Below are 20,315 nucleotides of genomic sequence, written 5' to 3'. Positions count from 1 at the left end.
TTTGTTGATTTGTTTTTTTTAAGTCTTGATCATTTTTTTTACAGAAGCCATAGTGCTACTTGTTTTCAGGAACTGTGATTAATAAGTGCATTTTTAAAAAAATCAGTTATCTCAGTGCAATGTGAATTAACAGTATTTCAGTGTATTGATGTATTTTAAATGTGGGGTATTGCATTATGGGAACTCTGTTCCTTGACTCTTAATGGTATACTGATATGAGAGCTGCGTTTCATTTTCATCTGCTTTTATGGTTTCCCAGGGAGGCATTTTAATGCCTGAATAATTTATTTTATGTGGTGCCTACTATACAATTTACCATCCAAATAAAACTGTGACATACAGTTGATTCTTGAGTCATTGGGAATTTTCTTTGACAAGAAAAACTGCAAAATCAAACTTGCAAACCTACCCACTGTGGCGACCCCTTGTGGCAAAGAGGGCAGCTGAAACTAGCTGTATTAGGCACACCGTGATAGTACTGTGTTAGACCCTCTTTCCCCTTCTGCTGCCTTTAAAGTCTTCGTGGCATAAATTCCACAAGGTGCTGGCGTCCATATTGACATGATAGTATCACACAATTGCTGCAGATTTGTTGGCTGCACACACAAAACTAATAGTTATGCTGTCGTGAATAAACAATTGGATTTCATCAGGTTATATTGACCATGCATTCACATGCCTAGATGTACTGCATTGCTAAATTAAATGTATGCGTTAATGAGTAGTTGATGTACCTAATAAAGTGTATCATTATATCATTTTGTAATGCAACTAGCGTCCAGCAGAAGGAGCCCGCGTCACCTTATTTCACTTGTGCTCTCTGCGTAAGAACTGAAAGGAAACTCATTGATTTTCAGTTATTTTATTCTAAAACAAACACAGATAGCAGATTAACAGGTACTTCGTACAAAAGCTTCTCTATTAAACAATGTCTCTAGGCATTTCATTTAACATTAATAAATATAGAGGAAAAAGCTGTTAGGTAGAAATCAAAACATCAAAATCACATTGATATGTACAACAAGAAGGTGACTGTCTGCGCAGTGACCGAAATGCTTTACAAGAAATATTAAGAAAAAGGACGCCTCTCACGTGTCTGACTTCCCAAACATCTTCATTTTTCTTTCCTCCTCACAGTTTCATAAAGTGCCATACTTTTCGTTGGAGGCTTGACAACCATATATTTACTTACAAACAGCTCAGAGAAAAAAAATAAATAGCCCATAAAAATAATCACAGGGTGTCGCCCTTATAGAGGCTACAGTCAGTATTTACACTCTAAAGCATTACACCGCTCACACAGAAAGGGAGCGGAGTCACGGAGGAGTCAGCAACGAAGACAAAGACACAATTCAGATAAACGTGTTAATGATTCTTCACATCGTGTGTCCTGACGGTGGCGTTAGCTACAGTTTATTGGCGCTGCATTGCTGTATGTGAATTTTATAATGTTGTTAGGAATTATTACCCCCTGCTCTTTGAGTTAATCATCATTAGAAACTTAAAGCAGGGCAAGCAAAAACACTTGCATACAGTTTGCAGTACTACACGTAAACTTAGACACACATCGCTCTCTCTAATGCAGCTACATTAAAGCGGACATTCTTTATGCATATGCGCAGACACGCAAGTGTGTGTGTGTGTGTGTGTGTTTGTATGTGTGCTGATAAACCCCTCCCACCCCCTTTTTTCCTTCAATATTGTTTGGTTTGGTAGTTGTGGTCTCTGATGTTCAGCACGCACATCGGAACCGTTCACTTCAGTTGACATCGAACAGGCAGTTGGTGCTTCTGAGCCCTTCTCAGCAGTAACTGATTAATTCATCTGCCCAGCTGGTTCATGACTTGATCTCGATGACTTTGATGAAAGGAAGCGGTTTGTTGGATGAGGTGGACAGCTTGATTGGTTTGCTGTAGTGATGAGAGGAGGATAAATTATTTTTTAGGTGGAAAACAGCATTTAACGCACCTAAATGTGTTGTTTATAGGTAATATATTGGAAGAGCGCTGGCAAAATAAGTCACCTGTAGACAATCTGGGCGTTGCGTTCTGATGAAAGGTAGGAATTTGACCTTTGTCCTCCCAGAAAGTAGTCCACCTGGTCGTGCATTTCTCGGTTCTGCAAACACAGGGAGATTTCAAAGGGTGCAAATTATAATCACAGAACAGACACTGGCTTCAGCTTTTCTCCTTTCGTCTTCTCTCTAATTGCAGAGGCTGGTCTACGTTTTACCCTGACCCTTCAATTTAAATTCCTCAGACATATTTTCTTACAGAAGAAGCTGTCCTCACCTCAGCCTCCAAAAATGCCACTTTCTCCTCCAGCTCTTTGATCACGCGGTCCCGCTCCTGGATCACCATGCGAGAGTTCTGGAGCTAAAGACGAGCAAACATGGAGACAGACAGTGAGCGATCCCTACGCAAAGAAGACGGAGACAATGTATTTGCTTTATAGAGCCACACATGCTCATCCCACCTGCTCGATCATGTGTCTGACTTTCCTCTGTTGGCTTTTCAGCATGTCATCCAGATGGTGGATCTTTTCTTTGAGTATGGCCACCTCCTTCTCCAACTGCTCAGTCCTAAAAACACACACAGTATGTTACAGCACGCTATTGAACACGCTATTGACAGATAATTGATAAGTGGAGAGTTTAACACTTATATGTGTGTGTGTGTGCTTATTAGCTGACCTTTCCGCCCCTTTGTGGCCCTCCTCTCTGATCTTTCGCAGTTCCCGCAGTTCATCTTCACGGTTGCGGATGGCCTCCCGCAACGTGGCGCTCTCCTGCTCCATTCCTCCCAGCAGCCTCTGAAGCTCATCGATGCGCTGGTCTTTCTTCTCATTGGCTTCTTCTGTACTCCTCAGCTTCTCCTCCTGGTCACTCAGATGCTCTCTAAGCCTGCTGCCTTCAGCCTGGATTGGTCAAAAAGTTTTGTTCTAAATATCGCTTTCATGCAAATTATATAAATATGTATGTGTTTACTTTGTATGTAATATGCACGATGAATGCAAAGCCAGTGTAGGTTACCTGCAGTCTCTCTTTCTCCTCCAGGTGTTTCTTTTCTGCTTCCTGCATCTGTGCATACAAGCGCTTACTGACTTCTCTCAGCTTGCTTCTCTCTGCTTCGTCATCCACGTCCTAACAGAAAATAAAGCGCTGGATTACCCTAATAGTACTCAGATGTTTTTAGAATGATGTAATCAATACAATGATGGCCGAGTCTCGTAAGAGCTCTGTGGGTGTTGCCGCTATAAAGAAAACAGGCGTGTCCACGTGCGTCAGTGGTGCAGCTGGAACATGACCTGCGTTTCCCTCCTATTTGTGCCTCCCACACTTAGAGCGAGTAAGGTGTCATGTGAGTCACAAATGTTGCTATAAGTGGCGCAAAAACAGTAAAAACCAAACACAACAGTGTCAGCTTCTTTGTTGTGTGTGTCTGCAAAACACTGCTGACACGCACAACAAGAGGATGCGACAAATGTCTGGCTTAGAGTCAGCGAGGATGAAGCATGCGTGGAATGAAGGGGGCCTGAAAACAATAACACACGCAGGCAGCGGTACATAGTGTGCCGGAACAGCTCTTCCGCGCATTTTCTTACACCCTGGGGTGCTGTAAACGTAGCTGCTTTTTGTCTGCCATTTTAATCCTCTTTTTCCCCCCATGATGACACCACATTCTATCTGTGAGCCTCCGGGAGGTGATCGCTTTACAGGAATCTTATAGAAAACGCAAACTGACACAGATAGCCCGTGGAAAAAAAACAACAACAAGACACCACAGGACTGAAGCTATGATGTGCATACGTGTGTTTGCTCACCTGCCCGTCATCTTTAGCTCCTGGTTTAGTGGATGAAGTGCTCTTTCTGAAGGGGATTCCAACCTTCCACCCATTTGTGTGCGGCTGGACAGATAAAAGGAGGAAGTGCAGATGGAAAATGTTAAAGACAGTGAGGGGAGAGCTAAAGGAAATGCCATCAAGAGCTCAGGATGCAAGGCTAACAATGGCTTACCTTGTTTTTGGCTGCCATCTGCTCCCTCAGAGTCTTCAGGCAGTATCTCACCTGTGTGACACAAACACACAAAAAAGATATTGTTATAAATTAAGATATTATCTGAACATGTATGTTTTCTACTTGAGCAAATAACCAACACAGGAAAGTCGGGAGCTGAAGGGAATCACGAGAGAAAAGAGGCGTATGAGTGAGGATGATTTTACAAGATGCAAATTCTTACATAAGTTATAAAACAGGGACGACAGACTGTAGAGTTACTGTGTGCATTTGTGTGTTAGTGAAACAGCCAGATAGATGCTGTCCAGACACTGACCTCCTGTATCTGTGAAACTTCATCTGACAGCATCTTCAGGCTCTCTTGGTGTTTCTGCTGCTCTTTTTTGCGGGCCTCTAGATACACCTGAAACAAGGACATACATGAATGTATATACTGGTTTAAAACCAACAGAAGAAAAAAAACAAAAAAAAACACAAACAAAGAAAATACAAAGAAGCCTACCTTGATGATTTCTACCTGCTCCTCTGTGGATTTGACTGGTTCAGAGGTCAAAGCAGTCCTCTCGTTGGCTGGCTGCACCAGTGCAAAAGCTCGTCCGATTGGCTGGAGATTAGCAGACATAAGAGGAGTTCACAATTGGGTTTTTGCGTGAATAGATGGGTGTGATAAATTTCTAAATAAAATGTCAAACTAAATGCAGATGATCCAGAAAGGGTTTGGTCATATTTACAATCAATGCTGCAACACAGGATTCGTGAGAACTGGCAGGAATGAATCTGACTGATAATTAATACAAAGCTTTTTGCCAGGACCGTCTGCATGCTTGGTCAAATTAAACTGTTAACAGGCAAAAATGAAAAATTTCTTCCTGCGTGGGTGTGAAAGACCGAGAGCCTCTGCAATCAGGAGCCAGACTTTGAGCACTAATTACTATGGAGACTAACCCATAAACATCTGGCCAAAACGCAGAGAGGGAGTGAGAGAGCGAGGGGGGGGGGGCATGCAGATAAAGGTGGAGACACGTTATGCAATTGTGCTGGTGGTCCCACTGGTATTGGTATAACAATGGTTGTTTTGAGACACTGAGTGTGGGAACCCCACTAATGAAAAGCTGATGGCATCTTCTTACGCGGCTGGTGTCTTTTCTTTTTCCTTTTTTGAAAGCGCAGCTGTTCTGAGCTAATTACTGAGGATCGTAGAGAAGATTAAGCAACTGTCTGAACCTTCAGATCCAAAAATGGGGTGAACAAACCTTCAGCACTTCTTTTCTCATCCGTTAACATTTTAAAATCAATTCTCTCAGTTTAGCCTAATAGGTGACAAATCTATTCAAATATCAAAGACTCGTATTTTAAAACTCTAAACTCCAAACACGCTCCATCTGCTGCTGATCTAATGCCCAGGATCTGCTCTGTTCTCCCTTCTGGTGGTCAGAAGTTATCAGGTACAGGACGTGCTTACCTTGTCCCTGTGCTGCTCTGTGCTCCGAGCCGCCGCCTGGTTCTGGTCGTGAAGTGTGAGCCGCAGCCGCCTACACCCCTCCTAAAAAAGGCAGCGAAAGTAAGAGGTTGATGAAGTGAAGCCACAAAGAGACGGTTATGTGATGGAGAGGCTGATTGGGGACTATTTTGAGGAGGAGAGGGGGAAAAAAAAAAAGAGGAGGAGGAGAGACTGAGTCATACTCAAAGAGTGAAACAGAGAAGGAGGGACAGTGGGGTGGGGGAGTATCCAGTAAGAAAGTGTGCTATAGGAGCATCAGAACGAAAGAAAAAGTTTTCTCCCTGCTGCACAGGGACAGATTGTTTGATTTAAACCAATTGCTACAGACGTCAGAGGGACTTAGGCGGAAACCCTCCAGATGCTCGCAGCCAACTGGAGACAGTGGCTGGATTTCTGGGAAAGTACTCAGCAAATGTAATGTCAAGCAAGACGGAATATTTCCATGGCAACATAACCTCACAGTAGCCATAAACTGTCTGGCACACTAACAATACAAGAGGGCGGAGTAAGATGGAGGCAAAACAATGCACAGAATCAACGCTCAAGCAAAACGCACAGATATTTTCTTTCAGTCACAGGATAAAAGTCCCAAGGACGGGACTCCGTGTGTGTCTTCCAGTACACGGCGGCCTCTAATAAACAGTGACCAGTCAGCGTCTGTGCTAATGCAAGTATGCGGATGTTTGGGAGGAGGTCGGAGACATTATATAACTCGTTCCAGCCAACACAACTTGTTCTGTTCATTTTCCCGTGGGTATTCACTGTGTCCTCCTCAAGTCACCGCCAAACAACTCTAAACAGAAACTAATGTATGAACGAGTAATACTTCCAATCAGATTAACTGGTGATATATTACATGTAATCAGATAATTGGTTAAATCGTAAACAAAATGAACATATCTGTGTGTGCCTGCTCTCTGGTGCGTTTGAGTGGGAGCGTCTGGTCATGTTTAGCCACTTGTACGTTAATAGTTTATTCCTTTGTGTTCTTTCGGTGCTCATCATGCACCACAACAGCCCTACCTACATTTTGTTACCTTGCTTTTCCTTTCATAGACACTGCTTTAGGCGGTGTCACAGCAATCTCGCCTAAATGTCAGTTTAATTGGCGTTACAGAACAGCGATCAAGTCGCACGATCTTCATCTGCGGATGGACTTCGCCCTGCTGTCAGTTATAGATGCATGTTGTTCTCTGAGCCTTTAATACAACTCGGTGAAAGTGCGGCTAGAATGAACATTCGTGTGCGATTTCCTTTATCAACAGCTGTTTCTGTTTTGGTCAACAACTAGAAGAGAACCCAGTGAGCCCATCCTCCACTAAGGTCAATGCCAGTTTTTAAGGCATTTTGTCTGGATTGACACTTTAATGGGTCTTTCCCTCCCAACAAGCTTCATGATCTTCAGCTTGGTAGTTTCAGCCAAAACCTTCCCTGTTCTCCCCCGTAATTATAAGGAAGTGTAGATAAATGAAATGCAAAATCACCTGTCTTCAAGTGATTTTTGAATGTAGATGAAATGCCACTTACCAAGCAACTCATTTAAAAAAAAAATGTATCAATGATGGATAATAAAAACAAACAAATAACCAATTCTAATCTTTCTAATCTCAGCTTCTGTCCAGAGACTCTGTCTCATGTGCAGAGTGCGTCTCGATTCTGACCAGACAAGGGGAAATGAACTCGCTCGTGTTGCGTAATGCCACCATAAAAAGCTGCTGTAAAAGAAAAGCTTTGTGTTTAGAGAAGGTCTAGGGCTAGATTAGCTGGTTATCTTTTCAGGATGCAGTGAAAGGGAAAAGGCAGACAGCGAGACGTGTGGGACTGATATTCAGGAGACATAATAATAGAAAATGAATGTAAAAAAGGAAATAGAGTAATAGTCTTGGTGGAGGTCCAACCACAATGAAGAAAACTCCCCTTTCTTTCTTCATGTTCTCCTCTCAGATTGCAAATGTCTGTAAGCTCTAACAGGGTGCATGACTGGGGGAGGACGAAAGGGGAACAGTGGGATAGTTGTTAAGAAGGAATCCATCATTACACGACTTTTCTGGACTTCCACAGACAGCCAAACAAAGAGTCCACTAATCCCAGCTCTGAGCTATTCAGTCTCTCTGCTGGTTTGCTCTTTTATGTCCGTGGACACACAAAAATGCGGTCCTTTCCACCTTCAGCAACAACCTGTAATACTACACTTCCCGGGAACACGGACAAAAGGACCAGTTGGATGAGCTTATAGACAGTGACCCACGCATGGCCACTGACACGCAGAAAAACACACATACGAGGTTAAGTGCACACTGCCTTTATAATGGCAGAAACATGACAATGAGCTTTACGCACAGAGTCCACACAGCTGGGTGCACGACAATGGACACAAAAGATCACGGGGTACCTGCAGGCAGAAAGGCTGAAAGGATACGAGGATGCTTTTCATCTCAGACTTTGGCATCAGGAGGCTGTAACTGAGGGTTGACTAGCAGTTTAGGAATGTTGCTGTTAAACATGCAGAGTTTCTGGATTTGTCCCTTAGAAATCGATCCCGCTTAAAGAGGAAAGAGTTTATATTTCCGAACAGAGGTAGGAGCAGGTATCGCGCCCTTTAATAGTAAAGCATCCCCTTGTCTCTACAAGTGTACTTCCTGCATTCCCCAAAAAGAAACATCCTCTAATGTGTGTGTGTTTGAACAAACGTCTTTGAATTAAATGACATTCCTCCTCTCTTGCACTGCTTTCCCACACGCTGCACAGGTGTCACTTTATCTTTTGTCCAACTGCATCGTAAACCTCAGCCTTTAAAACGACAGGTGCAATCCGAGCATGGCCGCCAGTGCTTCCTGTGTGCTTTCAGGTAGTTTAGTAACAATGTTCACACTGTTATTGAGTTTCAGTGTCTTTCTTGCATAAAGGAAACGGGAATATAAACACATTTGTATAGAAAACCTTTATTTCAATAGGCGTAACCCAATACACCTCTTACTGCATCACATGCTCTCTTGACACAACTGATTGTCTGAACAGCAAACACTAACACAGGGAACTATGTGATCAAAGATTAGGTAAACAAAACTACGGCTCGAAGCTTCAACACCAACTTATCGGTAATAGAAACTGGATTTTATGACCACTTTTATATTCTGCTCCACCCAGCTTTGGCAAGCACAGGGAGTTTTACACAAAACCACAGAGATGAATCAAAGTTAATCAAAATAGGACTGATGCACAGTTAAACTGGTAACTTATTTATCGTTTCAGGGTTTCTTCATGTGACTAACCTGGTGCTTGCAAACCTCCAGAGAGGCTGCTTTTCTTTGTCACATAAGAGAATAAATTAAACACCCACTTTTGGATTTTGGACTGTGCTGAGAAGCTATGATGATTGTTATTCAATTAATCATTTAATCTTAGACCATTACTGGACGATTAGGTGATAATTATAGTGCTGAGCCCTAGTTTATGCATCTGTAGCTCCTGCGGCAGTGAAAAGGTGTCACTGTCCCACTGACTCAGCAGGCTGCGCCAATTAATGGGTTAAATTAGGTTAAGTCCATTTTAAAGAGGACAGAGGAGCTGATTGTTGCGTGAAATGCCATCATGTGAGAACCTGAACAGGTGATGATAAACAAGCAGTCCAGGATCAGAGTTCACAGTGACAGAGGACACTAGAATCCCTATAATCAGTCATTTTTCTGCTCTGTGTGGCAGGTAAAAAAGGTGTTTGCGGGCATATTGCAATCATGTCGCAACACAAATGTGCCAATAAGTCATGTCTGGCCCATTCCCAGCTGGTGATGTCAGACTCTCCTGACTAAGATGACTGATGATGAGAAGAGACGCTGGGAATGTGTTCAACAACATGCAATTGTGACATCACTTCTAAACATTGCCCGAGCTGAAAATAATACCTTGATAAATCCTGCTGTGCAGGAAAGAGAAAGCGCTACAGTTTCAAACAATAGATTAAAAAACCCTGGGATTTCTGGTCACTAGTACTAACCTTAGAGCACTCTTTGTTTCAGAGTCAGTGCTTCTTGTTCCTTCTATTTTATTTTTATCACATGATCCCAGTTCCCGAAAACATACTTAACAAATGAGCTGCTGAAGGCCTCTCTGTGCTACATCAGGCACATTCCTCCTCCTCTTGTATCCTTACAGACGTGTCACTGATAACTGTGTCATTAACTAATCTGTCAGCACCCTGCAGTCGTTACAGTACGCCGAGGTGAAAGTTCCTCGGCTGCTTTTTTAACTAGGAACAGCCATATCAGATGCAAATACTGCAGGTGGGTGACTATTTGACTGCTGAATTTGACTTTGTTAAAGATAAATTTATGTTCTCTGTGAAGCTGATGCAAATGTGCTATCAGCCTCATGTTCAAATGTCATGTATGATTAGATAAAACAAAGACTGGACAAACATAAAGTTTCGTATATTGCCCCATAACACATTCCTGAGAGCTGTGTGTGTAAGTGGCCTTTGTACACGTTGACGTTTATGTCTGCTTTGTAGTTACACAACAGAAGATCTAGATCAGTGGGTCCCCAAATGGTGCGAGACTTTGTGCCAACCATAGATTTTCATCACAAATGGACAAAAAATAATGAATTTAATAGAACTTTAATACATTCATACACATCAAAGGGTCTGATTCATTGTAAGTAAAATAATTTGCCTTCCCGTCGAGCTCAGTCAGACAATATCTAATTAAATTAAGAATTTAGACGACCTTCGGGTTATTTTTAAACAAATATGAACGTGTGTGTCTTGAAAGTTTTACACGTTTCTGTAATATGATTTGATATGAGCTCAGCAGGGGAGCGCTGAGGTGGAAGGTGGAGGGTATCATGTTGCCCCGCAACCTCATAAACCACAGCGCAGGTCAACAGTTTGTTTTTTCAGGTGAGGTAAATGATTAATGCTTTTGCTGTCACGCAAGCAAATAAAGCCCATTCAAGGGATGTAAAGTATAGCTTAGAACTACTTTCTTTACAGGTTTGCAGCAAAGCACACACATAGTGAGCTGATTATTCCTGGTGATCAAACCTTCACATGGGCAGGTGGCACACATACTGCACAAGCACAGCCTTTAGTTCCTGAGCTGCCTTCACTCTCTGTAACTGTAAGCCTTTAAATGATGTGTCCAGAAGGTACTTGTGACAGACACAGATGTTATTTGGATTAATACTGAGCTGCCACCTTGTCTCTGTGGGTAAGAGGGGTTAATACCTCAAAGCCAGGGACAGTAAATGCACCATTTAAAGCAGGTGAAGCCACATAATCAGAGGGCAGAGTACAGACAAAAATTGAAAAATTGAAGAAATAGTAAATAACGTAAATAAATTAATTACAATAAATGAACAGGAAATTATCCACCGTGATTTATTTCTGGTTGGGTCATCCATTGATTAGACCTTCTTCAGTTAAGTACAGCAAACGCACAAAGACACAGAAATCCACGTAAGCTAATGTATAAGTAACTTACCCCATATTCTTGACTTCTGATGTCCTCAAAGGTGCACAGACTTCTCGTCACTCCGTTCATCTCTCACAGAAATAAATACTCCACACACACAATAAATAAAGAATTCAAAGCTTCGTCACGGTGTCTCTCTACTGACCGCACACAGCAGCTCAGTCACTTTATCAGTCCTCGGCCCGGTAAGTGTGTGAGGAGCTACTTCTCTCTGCACGTCACAGTGGGAGTGAGCCACAAAAGCATGCGACCCGCCCACAAGGAGACCGAAACGGCCAAATAGGGAACTAGGGGAATCGGGAATAGCTGAGAGGGGAGGGTCAGCACCGGTATGACAACTTCTGGCACAGTGACTTCTAGAAATGTTACATCCCGATTATCACACGATGTTCAGAGAGCCATGAAAAAGTAGTAAACAGAGGAATGTGATGGCCCCTTGCTGAGCAGCGGAAGGCAACACCTACTGACTGCTGTCCAGTCAGCACACTGCTCAATGAATTATTGAGCGAGCTTGAACTCCTGACCGAGCCTGTTTAAGAAGACTCTCTCCTAAGATTACAAAGCAATGGAAACCAAAAGACTGAGTTCAGTGATTTGAGGCATTTATTCTTATTATTATTGATGTTGTTGTTGAACTTTTCTCACCAAATTCGACATGTAACTGCAAACACAATTGTTAATATAATACGTCTGCCCTATGTTAACAAATCCCAGATACTGTAGAAACCCATCCAGCCACAACAGGTTGCTCTGCAAACATATCAAGGTGGAAGCAGGCTAATTAATCTTCTGCAATGCATACACACTGTTACTATGGTGATGGCCATATTCAGAATATACAAGTAATACCTGTGGCCTACAGCACACTGGACCCACCCACCTGCCATTCAAAGCTTCTGTTTACAAAGGGCAGCCAATCAGAAGGGACGAAACTTAAAGCAAGGTATTGGCCTTAAAGGGGAGTACGTATAAAAAAATAACGAAGCAGATTATCTCAATTAAACGGACAAAAAATGCGGTAATATGGGGAAAAATAGGTACTCAGTAAGTAAAAATCTGCAATACTACAAGTTGCTATGTAAAAAGCAAAAATATAAGGCAGTAAGATTGCTCTAAAAGTAAAACAATCAAATAAAGCTAAAGAAAACAGAGTGTAATTAAAAGGAGAAAAGAAGCTGTTACAGTGAACATGTGTTACTTATTTATGTCAAAGCTACTTATTTAATGTGTTGCCATCGCCTGAATGTTTTAGTAATTGTGTTAATGTGTTTTTGACTCCATGCATGAATCTGAAGAATTGGTTTTACTGTTTTGATGTTTAATATCCTTTATAGTTATGCTTTTCGGTTGCCAGTCATATCCTTCACAGGCCGCATCCATGGCTTTCCCTTATTGTCTGTAAATGACATCAGCGTGCCAGGGACTGGGGGTGAAAATGAACGTATATGGCCAAATATAAACCCATTCCTGTGAGGTCAGCAAAGCACAGCTCATTCACGATATCACTCAACTGCAATACCAAGCTAAGCTTGTTTTCACTACCAGGTAAATGGCTGATTTACTTTAACTGAATTGTGAAATTGTTTATTCTTTGACAGCAAAGCATAACCACATGTCCTCACATAACAGTTAACAGTTCAGTTCAAAGCCTAAAAATGATTTACAGCATTTCAAAACAGAACACATGAAATATTAAAATGTTCCCTTTAATCCCTTTAATGTTGACTTTACATAAAACAGCACAATAAGCTGTCCTCCAGTCACAAAACAAATCAGTCGCGTCCAAAAGCTTGACAAAAAGGTTACTTCTTTATTTTCTTTATGTGTTTATTAATTTGTTGGTGCCAGGCAGATTTTTTCAGCAGTAATGTAAAACTCCAAAGCTTACAAAACATTTATTGTTCCTGCAGAATTCCTACTGTTGCACGACCTGGGCTGCATATTTCTACAGGCCACCCCGAAGGCACAAAGGTGACAGAACAAATGAGTAACAGAGTGAGCGTTCCTCTGCTGGCATGTAGCTGATGCAGCAGCAGCTGATCCAGCTCTGCACAGACCTCAAATTGGATAACGACTTTAGCGGCGTTTAGGAGCAAACAACAGCTCAGAGTGACACACAAAAGGATGATGTTAAGTGAATTCGAACCAGGAGCAAAAACCAGGAGCACAAAAGCAGGAAAAGCCTAACCAGGCATTAGCGAAATTGTCTACATGACCTGCATTTTTAATAAGTAATCACTTCAGGGTAACCAGTCACTAACCAAGAATGTAACCTTTATATCAGAGTGGTTGCTTTCACTAATGGTTGATTTATCACTGGGAATGAAGTTCCTCCACAAACTAGAAGACCAGCACGTGTACACCTAATGCACACACCAAGCAACAATCCTAGTCCTGATTATGAGTTTACATCATGCCATTGGTCACATGCAGACGCACTGATCCAGAGATCAGACAGCAGACTGTTATGAGAGTCTATGTTTTCATACATGCACGCATTAGACTGAGATCACAGAGTGAGTCAGACTCCTGCTAGTCGCATTCAGTCGTCCTTCTTATCTGTTTGGAAGAGTATGTCTTAAGTTGTGCCAACTTCAAATATGCACATAGCCCGGACGAGCTTTGTGTTTTCAGATCCTCAAGAATCTGACAAGCCTGTCTGGACTAAAGTCTTTGTAGACGACTAAATGGAAATGTCTCATTGGCTACCTTAAAAGGGCTAACACAAGTGAGTCAGGAAAAGTGCTGCTCTGTGAACGTGTCCCTGCTGAAGCCCAAACATAACCAGATAACAGTTTCAACAAACGCTGTGACAGAAAAAAGGTAAATGCAAATATAACAAAAGACCATAAAACAACCTTCATTTTATACTTACTGGATGTACTTGGTGAGGGAGAAGGAAAATCACACTCAAATAAAATACAGTATTTATCTTTCACATACTTGATGTCAAATCTGGAACCACTCTGTGTTCATGTGTGTGTTTCTTAACTTAGATACTTCTAGCTTATTGGGATTTGTTCATCTCACTCCCGGTGAGCCAGTGTGCACGTCTGATATGGTTCAACAGAAATTCCACCAATACTGTAGGATTTTTTTTAACTTTATGCACTCATCCTTTAACTCTTTCCCACTTATAGACAACATTTGATAAACCTCTTTTGCACCTTGGTATATATCCATAAAGATGTGGTTTGCAGCTTTTTCCAAGGGTAGCTGCACAGGCACAGATCACACTCACTACTGATGCACATCCAGTTGTTTTGAAGGTTATTCCCAGTCGGCTTTCAAGGTGTAAAGAGTTAAAAATAAGTCGACATTTTACGCATTTCTTGAGTTGTACACATTGTTCTGGGGCATTAAAAAAATGAGTTTAAGCCAAAATTCAAATATAAAAGACTGCATTAAGTTTTTCCTAAATTGAGACTTTAAAATATTGATATCTAACCATGTGACCTGAACAAGAACACAACATTGTCTGACCTGCTATAACTGGGTTAAAAGTGCACTTCTGTGTAATGCAGAGAGGAGCTGACAAACTGATGAAAATAATAATGACGCTATAAGTGTGGTCACATACTTTAGATTATCAAAGTGAAGCTTACAGAAAACAATGGCTCATTTCCTGTCTTGAGGGCTGCGGTTACCACTGAGGATGCACAGGTCATGTCCTTACACACAGATAAAAAGGATGAGTCCCTCTGGAGTGACTCTTTTTTATTATGTTTACTTCTAGGGAGCAAAATCACGAGCTAATCATCTACTAAATTATAACAAGCAGAAATACGGGAGGTGGGTTTGAGCAGTTAGTTAGAAAAGTTGAATTTGGGCGCTGTTGTCAGTTTCCTTGTAAAAAAAGAAAACTTACATAACACGCTTTAGTGGAATCATGATATCAGAATCTGGACACAGCCCTCATTTAGCGTTGAACACAAGAAATGTTATTTTTAAAGCACTGCATGATGACAGTCTTTGCTCCACTCCTTATCTTTTTTATTAATTGTGCACTGCAATTACAACAGAACAACTGAAAACATTAGTCACAGTGTGTGGGTAATTTCACTGCTTCTGTTTTTATTGTGTTTCTACATGTGAAACCCCTGAAGGCAGACAGAAATATTTTCACACCTTCGGCAGGGCAGTTTCTCAACAACAGGAGCCATACGTAACGACAAACACACCACGATTTCTAAAGCCAACACACCCAGCTCTTTGGCAAATCAGCTCTCAGGTTTAATGCTGTGTGCTGGAAAACAGGAATCATATGGAAACCCAATCCCACCCACGGAAAGTATGTTCTAGTCTAGCAAAACAGGTATTGTACAAACATTAAAGGTGTGACTTCATGCCAATAAGTTTGTTCCAAGAAAATATTTACAAGTTCAACTCCCAGTGAGAAGGAAAGGCACATTTTACCTCTTTTGTAGATCAATCGCACAATAGCTCCATGGGAGGTAAAATAACTTTGTTAAAAAATCAGCAAGACTTAAAGTCTGTGTGTGCCGATGTGCCAAAAAGGATGTAAACACATAAATAACCCAGGGAGTTGGTGAAGTGTTCCCTCCAGGGTGCTGACTTTGATATCTTTTTAAAAAATGCAGCAAAAAAACCCCTAAAGTCATAAAATGTTGTGTCTTAAAGAGCAAAAGCCACAGATTTGTTCCCAGTATAGTGAGGAGAGTTTGCTGATTGTCTCCTTTCATTATTTCACTCATTTGCACTTCTGTAGAAGCTTCCTTGAACTTGTTTTCACGTTGACTCGGTACATTCCTGGAACGCTTCACCCAGTTGTGCTTCTGACACCAACAAACCATCCACCACTGGGCATCACTGGGAGATTCACGGTGCCGGCTCAAACACACTGGGCTATTTGTAGTAACATGCATTGCACGCCCTAATCCTATTTACACAGTTAGAGCTTCGACAAACAGATGTTTTTAATTCGTCTTAAGTCTGTCAGGGTGTTGCACAGGTTGGTTTCGGGATTTTCATGCTCTTTGCTGTGTGAATGTCCACTTTTAACAGTGTAATGTTTAATTATGATGATGATAATAATCGTGCAACTGTTTCTTTAAAAAAAATGATTCCAGTCACACAATAAACAAAGTTAGAGGCAGATTTGGCTTAGAGCGTTACGGTCATGTTTGTTCCAGAAATGTAAAAACATGATGATAACAGTGTACTGAGAGCGCGGGAGCCCAACGCACGGTTGATTTCTGCTCTTCTTCTGATGTCGCTTTGTGAAATGTCAGATTTAACTGAGAAAAGTGTCTTCCAGTTTAATGTTACTAAGTCTTGTTTGCTTGTTGCCTCATCCTTTGTTCTCTAACTGGCCTCATCAATGTGCCAGCATGTCAGTTTGTTCTGGGGTGTTGGAGAATGTATGAGCTGAGTCAGAAAGCTGAAATCTAACAGACAAGAAAGCAAAATATTCATCCAGATTTGACTGACCCCTGTAATCACATGGATGTGTGCCTGTGTTGATAAAATCTTTTATCAGCACAGCAGCTGTGGTTGATTCTGCTCTGCTTGATGGATATCACAGGCGTGATGAGCAGAAACAGTTATGCAACAGGAGACACCCGGAGTCAAAACAACACTCATTTGTGGCCTCTACAACAAGCAAAATGTGCAGTTTTAAAACAATTTATAGCTTGTTCTATTCTGCCACAGAGCAGAACATCAGGGGTGTACTTTGGATCTCGCCCCATGACAGCTCGGACAGACTCCAGCCTCCTGACAACTCTGAACTGGATAAGTGGCAGAAGATGGATGCTGTTCTTTTTGTTATTGAATCTACAAAGTGCCAAGCTAAAATCTGTGTAATTCTGCTGTCATTCTCTCAAGTGTTCATGCAGGATGTATAGGCTACTTCACTCACTTAAGGAAAGACGGGCATTTAAGGACTCAGTACACTTGAAACTGTGTGATGAAAAAAAAAAAAGACAGCCACAGAAGACTTTTTACCACAGAATAAAAGTACAGCTATGTTAAAAACATTTATGAATGAAGTGTAAGTCATGCCTCTGTGTTAGAGCCTTGGGGCAGGTAAACTGAAATAAACAGAAACTGTGTTATCAGAGTTATTAATTACACCTGTGGTTTTCTGTGCACACTGGCAACATGTCATTAAAAAAAAAACATTCCTCCAAAAGAGCTGGAAGCAGACTGGAATAAAACTGCTTAGAAATCATAGCCAGATCCAAATACGCACTTATCAAACAGTAATAGGAAACAGACTTCAGTGGAACTCACCTTTAATTCCTGAGAAGTTTGGTGCTGCTGCCAAAACAAACATGAGCAATCTTTGCGATATTGTATCTTTGGAAGTGATACTATACAGACAGCATTTATCAACTGCAGGTTTAGATTAGAAGTGACAAATGTTAGTTTGTAGATTTCTGTGTTATATGTGGCAGCTGAGGGTTAATGTCTAGGTGTCTGTGAAGGCTCTGTCATCCAGGTCATGGTAATGTAAGGAGCTTGGAAAGACAAGCGACTCGACGTCTTTAAGTTATTTTCAAGAAACGTAAAAATTCGTCCAGTTGCTTTTCTTTCCAAGCTCCTTAGGCTAATGTCTGCGGTTACAAATTCCTTCCTTGTATCAACAGTTTAGGCTGCTGCTGGTGTAATGGTGTGGGGGATATTTTTTGGAACACTTTGAGCGCTTGGTACCAACTGAGCATCATTTAGAGCGTATCTGAATATTGTTCTTCATCATGTACGTACTTTTATTTTTTATTTTTATTTTTTTTAAATTTTATTTTATTTTCACTTACTGAATATGGGACAGACTTGACTGGGGGAAAGAAGGGGAGAAAGAAAGAGGGAAAGAGAAACAGCTGAGAAGAGGGACGGGGGAGAAGGGCAAAAACCAAAAACCAACAGAATGAGCAGAAAAAGAAAAAAAAGAAGAAAAAAAGAAAAAAAATGCATATATCAATCACCTGGATCACCTGCTGAGAAAGAAAAAAGAAAACAAGCAGAAGAGAACAAGAGTAATAGAATAAACAACATCATAATGATATATGGGAATATGACAGTAAATACTAAATATTAAACATTATTGTGCAGCACATAAGATCAACAGAACACAGTGTGCTTTGAGGTAGGAGCCAAAAAGGGTGTAGTTTGTGGGTGTGATCACCCGTGTGTACACCTGTGAGCATGGACGCGTTTGTTTTTTGTTTTTTTAAAAGGTTCCTTCATGTAATGATCTGCTAGAGGGTGTGGGGGGGCCACAGCCCTGTCTTCCAGGGCATGAAGCAGGTATGGTGGAGATCAAAACTCCAGACATCCAGAGGCCCCCAGAATACAAGAGACCAAGGAAGACCAACAGAGGGGCAGCCGCGCCACTGTCCCAGAAAGAGCTGAGGAGAGTCCCAGATGAGGGCTCACTCAGCAGCCGCGGAGCAGAAGCCAGGGGGAGTTGCAGTGACGCGCCCGTGAGCTCCGCCGGCAGCCAGCCATGCCTGAGTGACCGAGCCCCAGGCCGAGAGGCCGGGGGCTCGTACGTACTTTTATGACCACACTGTGCTCTTCTGATGGCTGCTTCCAGCAGGATAACGTATCATGTCACAAAACGCAAATCATTTCAAACTGTTTTCTTGAACATGAGTTCACTGTATTCAAATAGCATCCACTGTCACCAGATCTCAATCCAAACCAACAGAGCGCCTTTGGGATGTGGTGGAACGGGAGAATCTCTTCATGGCTGTGCAGCAACACTATGATGCCATCATGACAATATGGACCCTGCTGTCTCAGTCAATGAGAGATACACAGAAAGAGAGGCAGGCTAGGGTACAAAATCCTATCAAGTAAAAACTTTCACTGTGAAGTAGGGCTGTTGTCCTCTTTAAATTAATAGATTTAATGTGGCTTAATTATTGCAATACAAAAAAACAAACAAACATAATTACAGACAGCTTTAAATGTTTCCAGCCAACAATGACAGCGTACCAGCATCTTTTGATTCAACATGTTTATCTGCATTTAATAAATCATATTCATTACTATTTTCCAGTTTCTCTGAAAACAGTTTTACACTACGGAAAAAAGTGATTTTAACTTCAACTGATTTTTCAAAAATGTTTACAAAATTAAAAAAAAAAAAAAAAAAACATTTACAAAACTCATTGTCAAGTGAATTACAGATGATTCTTTAACAACTTCAAGGCATTATAATTACATACAAAGTAGATACAGCATAAGTTTAACTGGTTTGATATAAGGGAATGCACAGGAGCTGCGCAGCTTTAATCTTCTGACTAATTGAAAATTTTGGCCACTACTTTTGCTCTAAAAGTGAAAAGGCTTTTTCATTTCATATTCAGAACAGTTGTTAAGTGAAAAGACTGTTTCCTGTCAGGATGGACCACAAAACCAAAACACTGGAAATCCTGGAAAACCAGGAATCCTGTTCAGATGCAGAAAAGACTCACCAGGTAAGTCTAACCTGAACTTTCACACATTCTTCCCATTTCTCCCATCACACCACAAACAGAATTTATGTCTCTCCCCAAAACAATAAATATAAGATGGCAATTTTGTTATAATTGTACAATTCAGCTTCCCTGTGTATTATTTGACATTGAATTCTGTCATTGAATGTCTCAAATGTATCGGACATATTCCATAGCTAAAAATTTAAACAAAAACTAAATATTTTTGTTTTCAGTGAAAAAAAAATCACTTTTTATTCAGAAACAACAAAATGCAATCCACATAAGGTTGTGTTAGTAATTTAACTTTCAGAAAATGTAAGATTTTTTTATGTGAGGTTGTTTGTATCTACAATTAATGCTCGCAGTGTCAACATTTGGTCCACGTTTGTTAGAAAATCTACGTCATTTCTTTGCATTGTGTAGAACAACAGCAGAGGAAAAAAGTCCAACATGTAAATAAGGAAATGATGAGGATTTCGCTCAAGGCAAGACAATCAGCTTTAAGTGCTTGACCAGAGGCTTCATCCCTGAAAAAGACATGATGAACTTGTACCAAAAACAAACAAAAAAAAGAAAATCATAACCTGCTTGTTTTTTGTTTTGTTTCAGATTGTATTTCTTCTCATGCAGTTAACATACAGACTTGGTTAGTGATACGTTTTTGTATGCTGGAGGCTTTTGACTAGTCCCCAGTGTCTGCTGGTGTACAATGTGCATCAAATGGAGGGATTTCAACTGTACCCTGGAGGACACCTGCATATATTGAATGCTGAAGGAAATTCCCTCAAATGTTGAGGATGTTTTGTTTCCTTCAATTCATACTGGTATGCAAAAAAAAAAAAAAAAAAAAAAAAAAAAAAAAAAAAAAAAAAAATGTCATT

At 41.0% G+C, this 20,315-nt stretch overlaps 1 protein-coding gene across 1 annotated transcript; it reads right to left on the bottom strand.

The window, feature by feature from the left end:
- Window positions 1–883: 883 nt before the first annotated feature.
- tuft1a (tuftelin 1a) lies at window positions 884–11,196 on the bottom strand. The gene is made up of 12 exons (XM_085366528.1): window positions 10,997–11,196; window positions 5,478–5,558; window positions 4,518–4,619; window positions 4,332–4,418; window positions 4,016–4,066; window positions 3,823–3,906; window positions 3,032–3,142; window positions 2,693–2,916; window positions 2,476–2,581; window positions 2,292–2,375; window positions 2,024–2,118; window positions 884–1,910 (listed from the first exon to the last, which is right to left on the bottom strand). Exons 1-12 carry the CDS (start codon window positions 11,054–11,056, stop codon window positions 1,838–1,840), a joined length of 1,158 nt encoding a protein of 385 aa, XP_085222654.1. The 5' UTR covers window positions 11,057–11,196; the 3' UTR covers window positions 884–1,837.
- Between the last annotated feature and the right edge of the window lie 9,119 nt (window positions 11,197–20,315).

Source organism: Diplotaxodon limnothrissa, linkage group LG11 (genome assembly GCF_057381915.1).
Source record: "Diplotaxodon limnothrissa isolate DT_005_m linkage group LG11, D_limnothrissa_male_GT1.1, whole genome shotgun sequence".
Lineage (NCBI taxonomy): Eukaryota > Metazoa > Chordata > Actinopteri > Cichliformes > Cichlidae > Diplotaxodon > Diplotaxodon limnothrissa.
The sequence above is the reverse complement of the archived record's forward strand: the minus strand, read 5'-3'. Positions and strand labels throughout refer to the sequence as shown.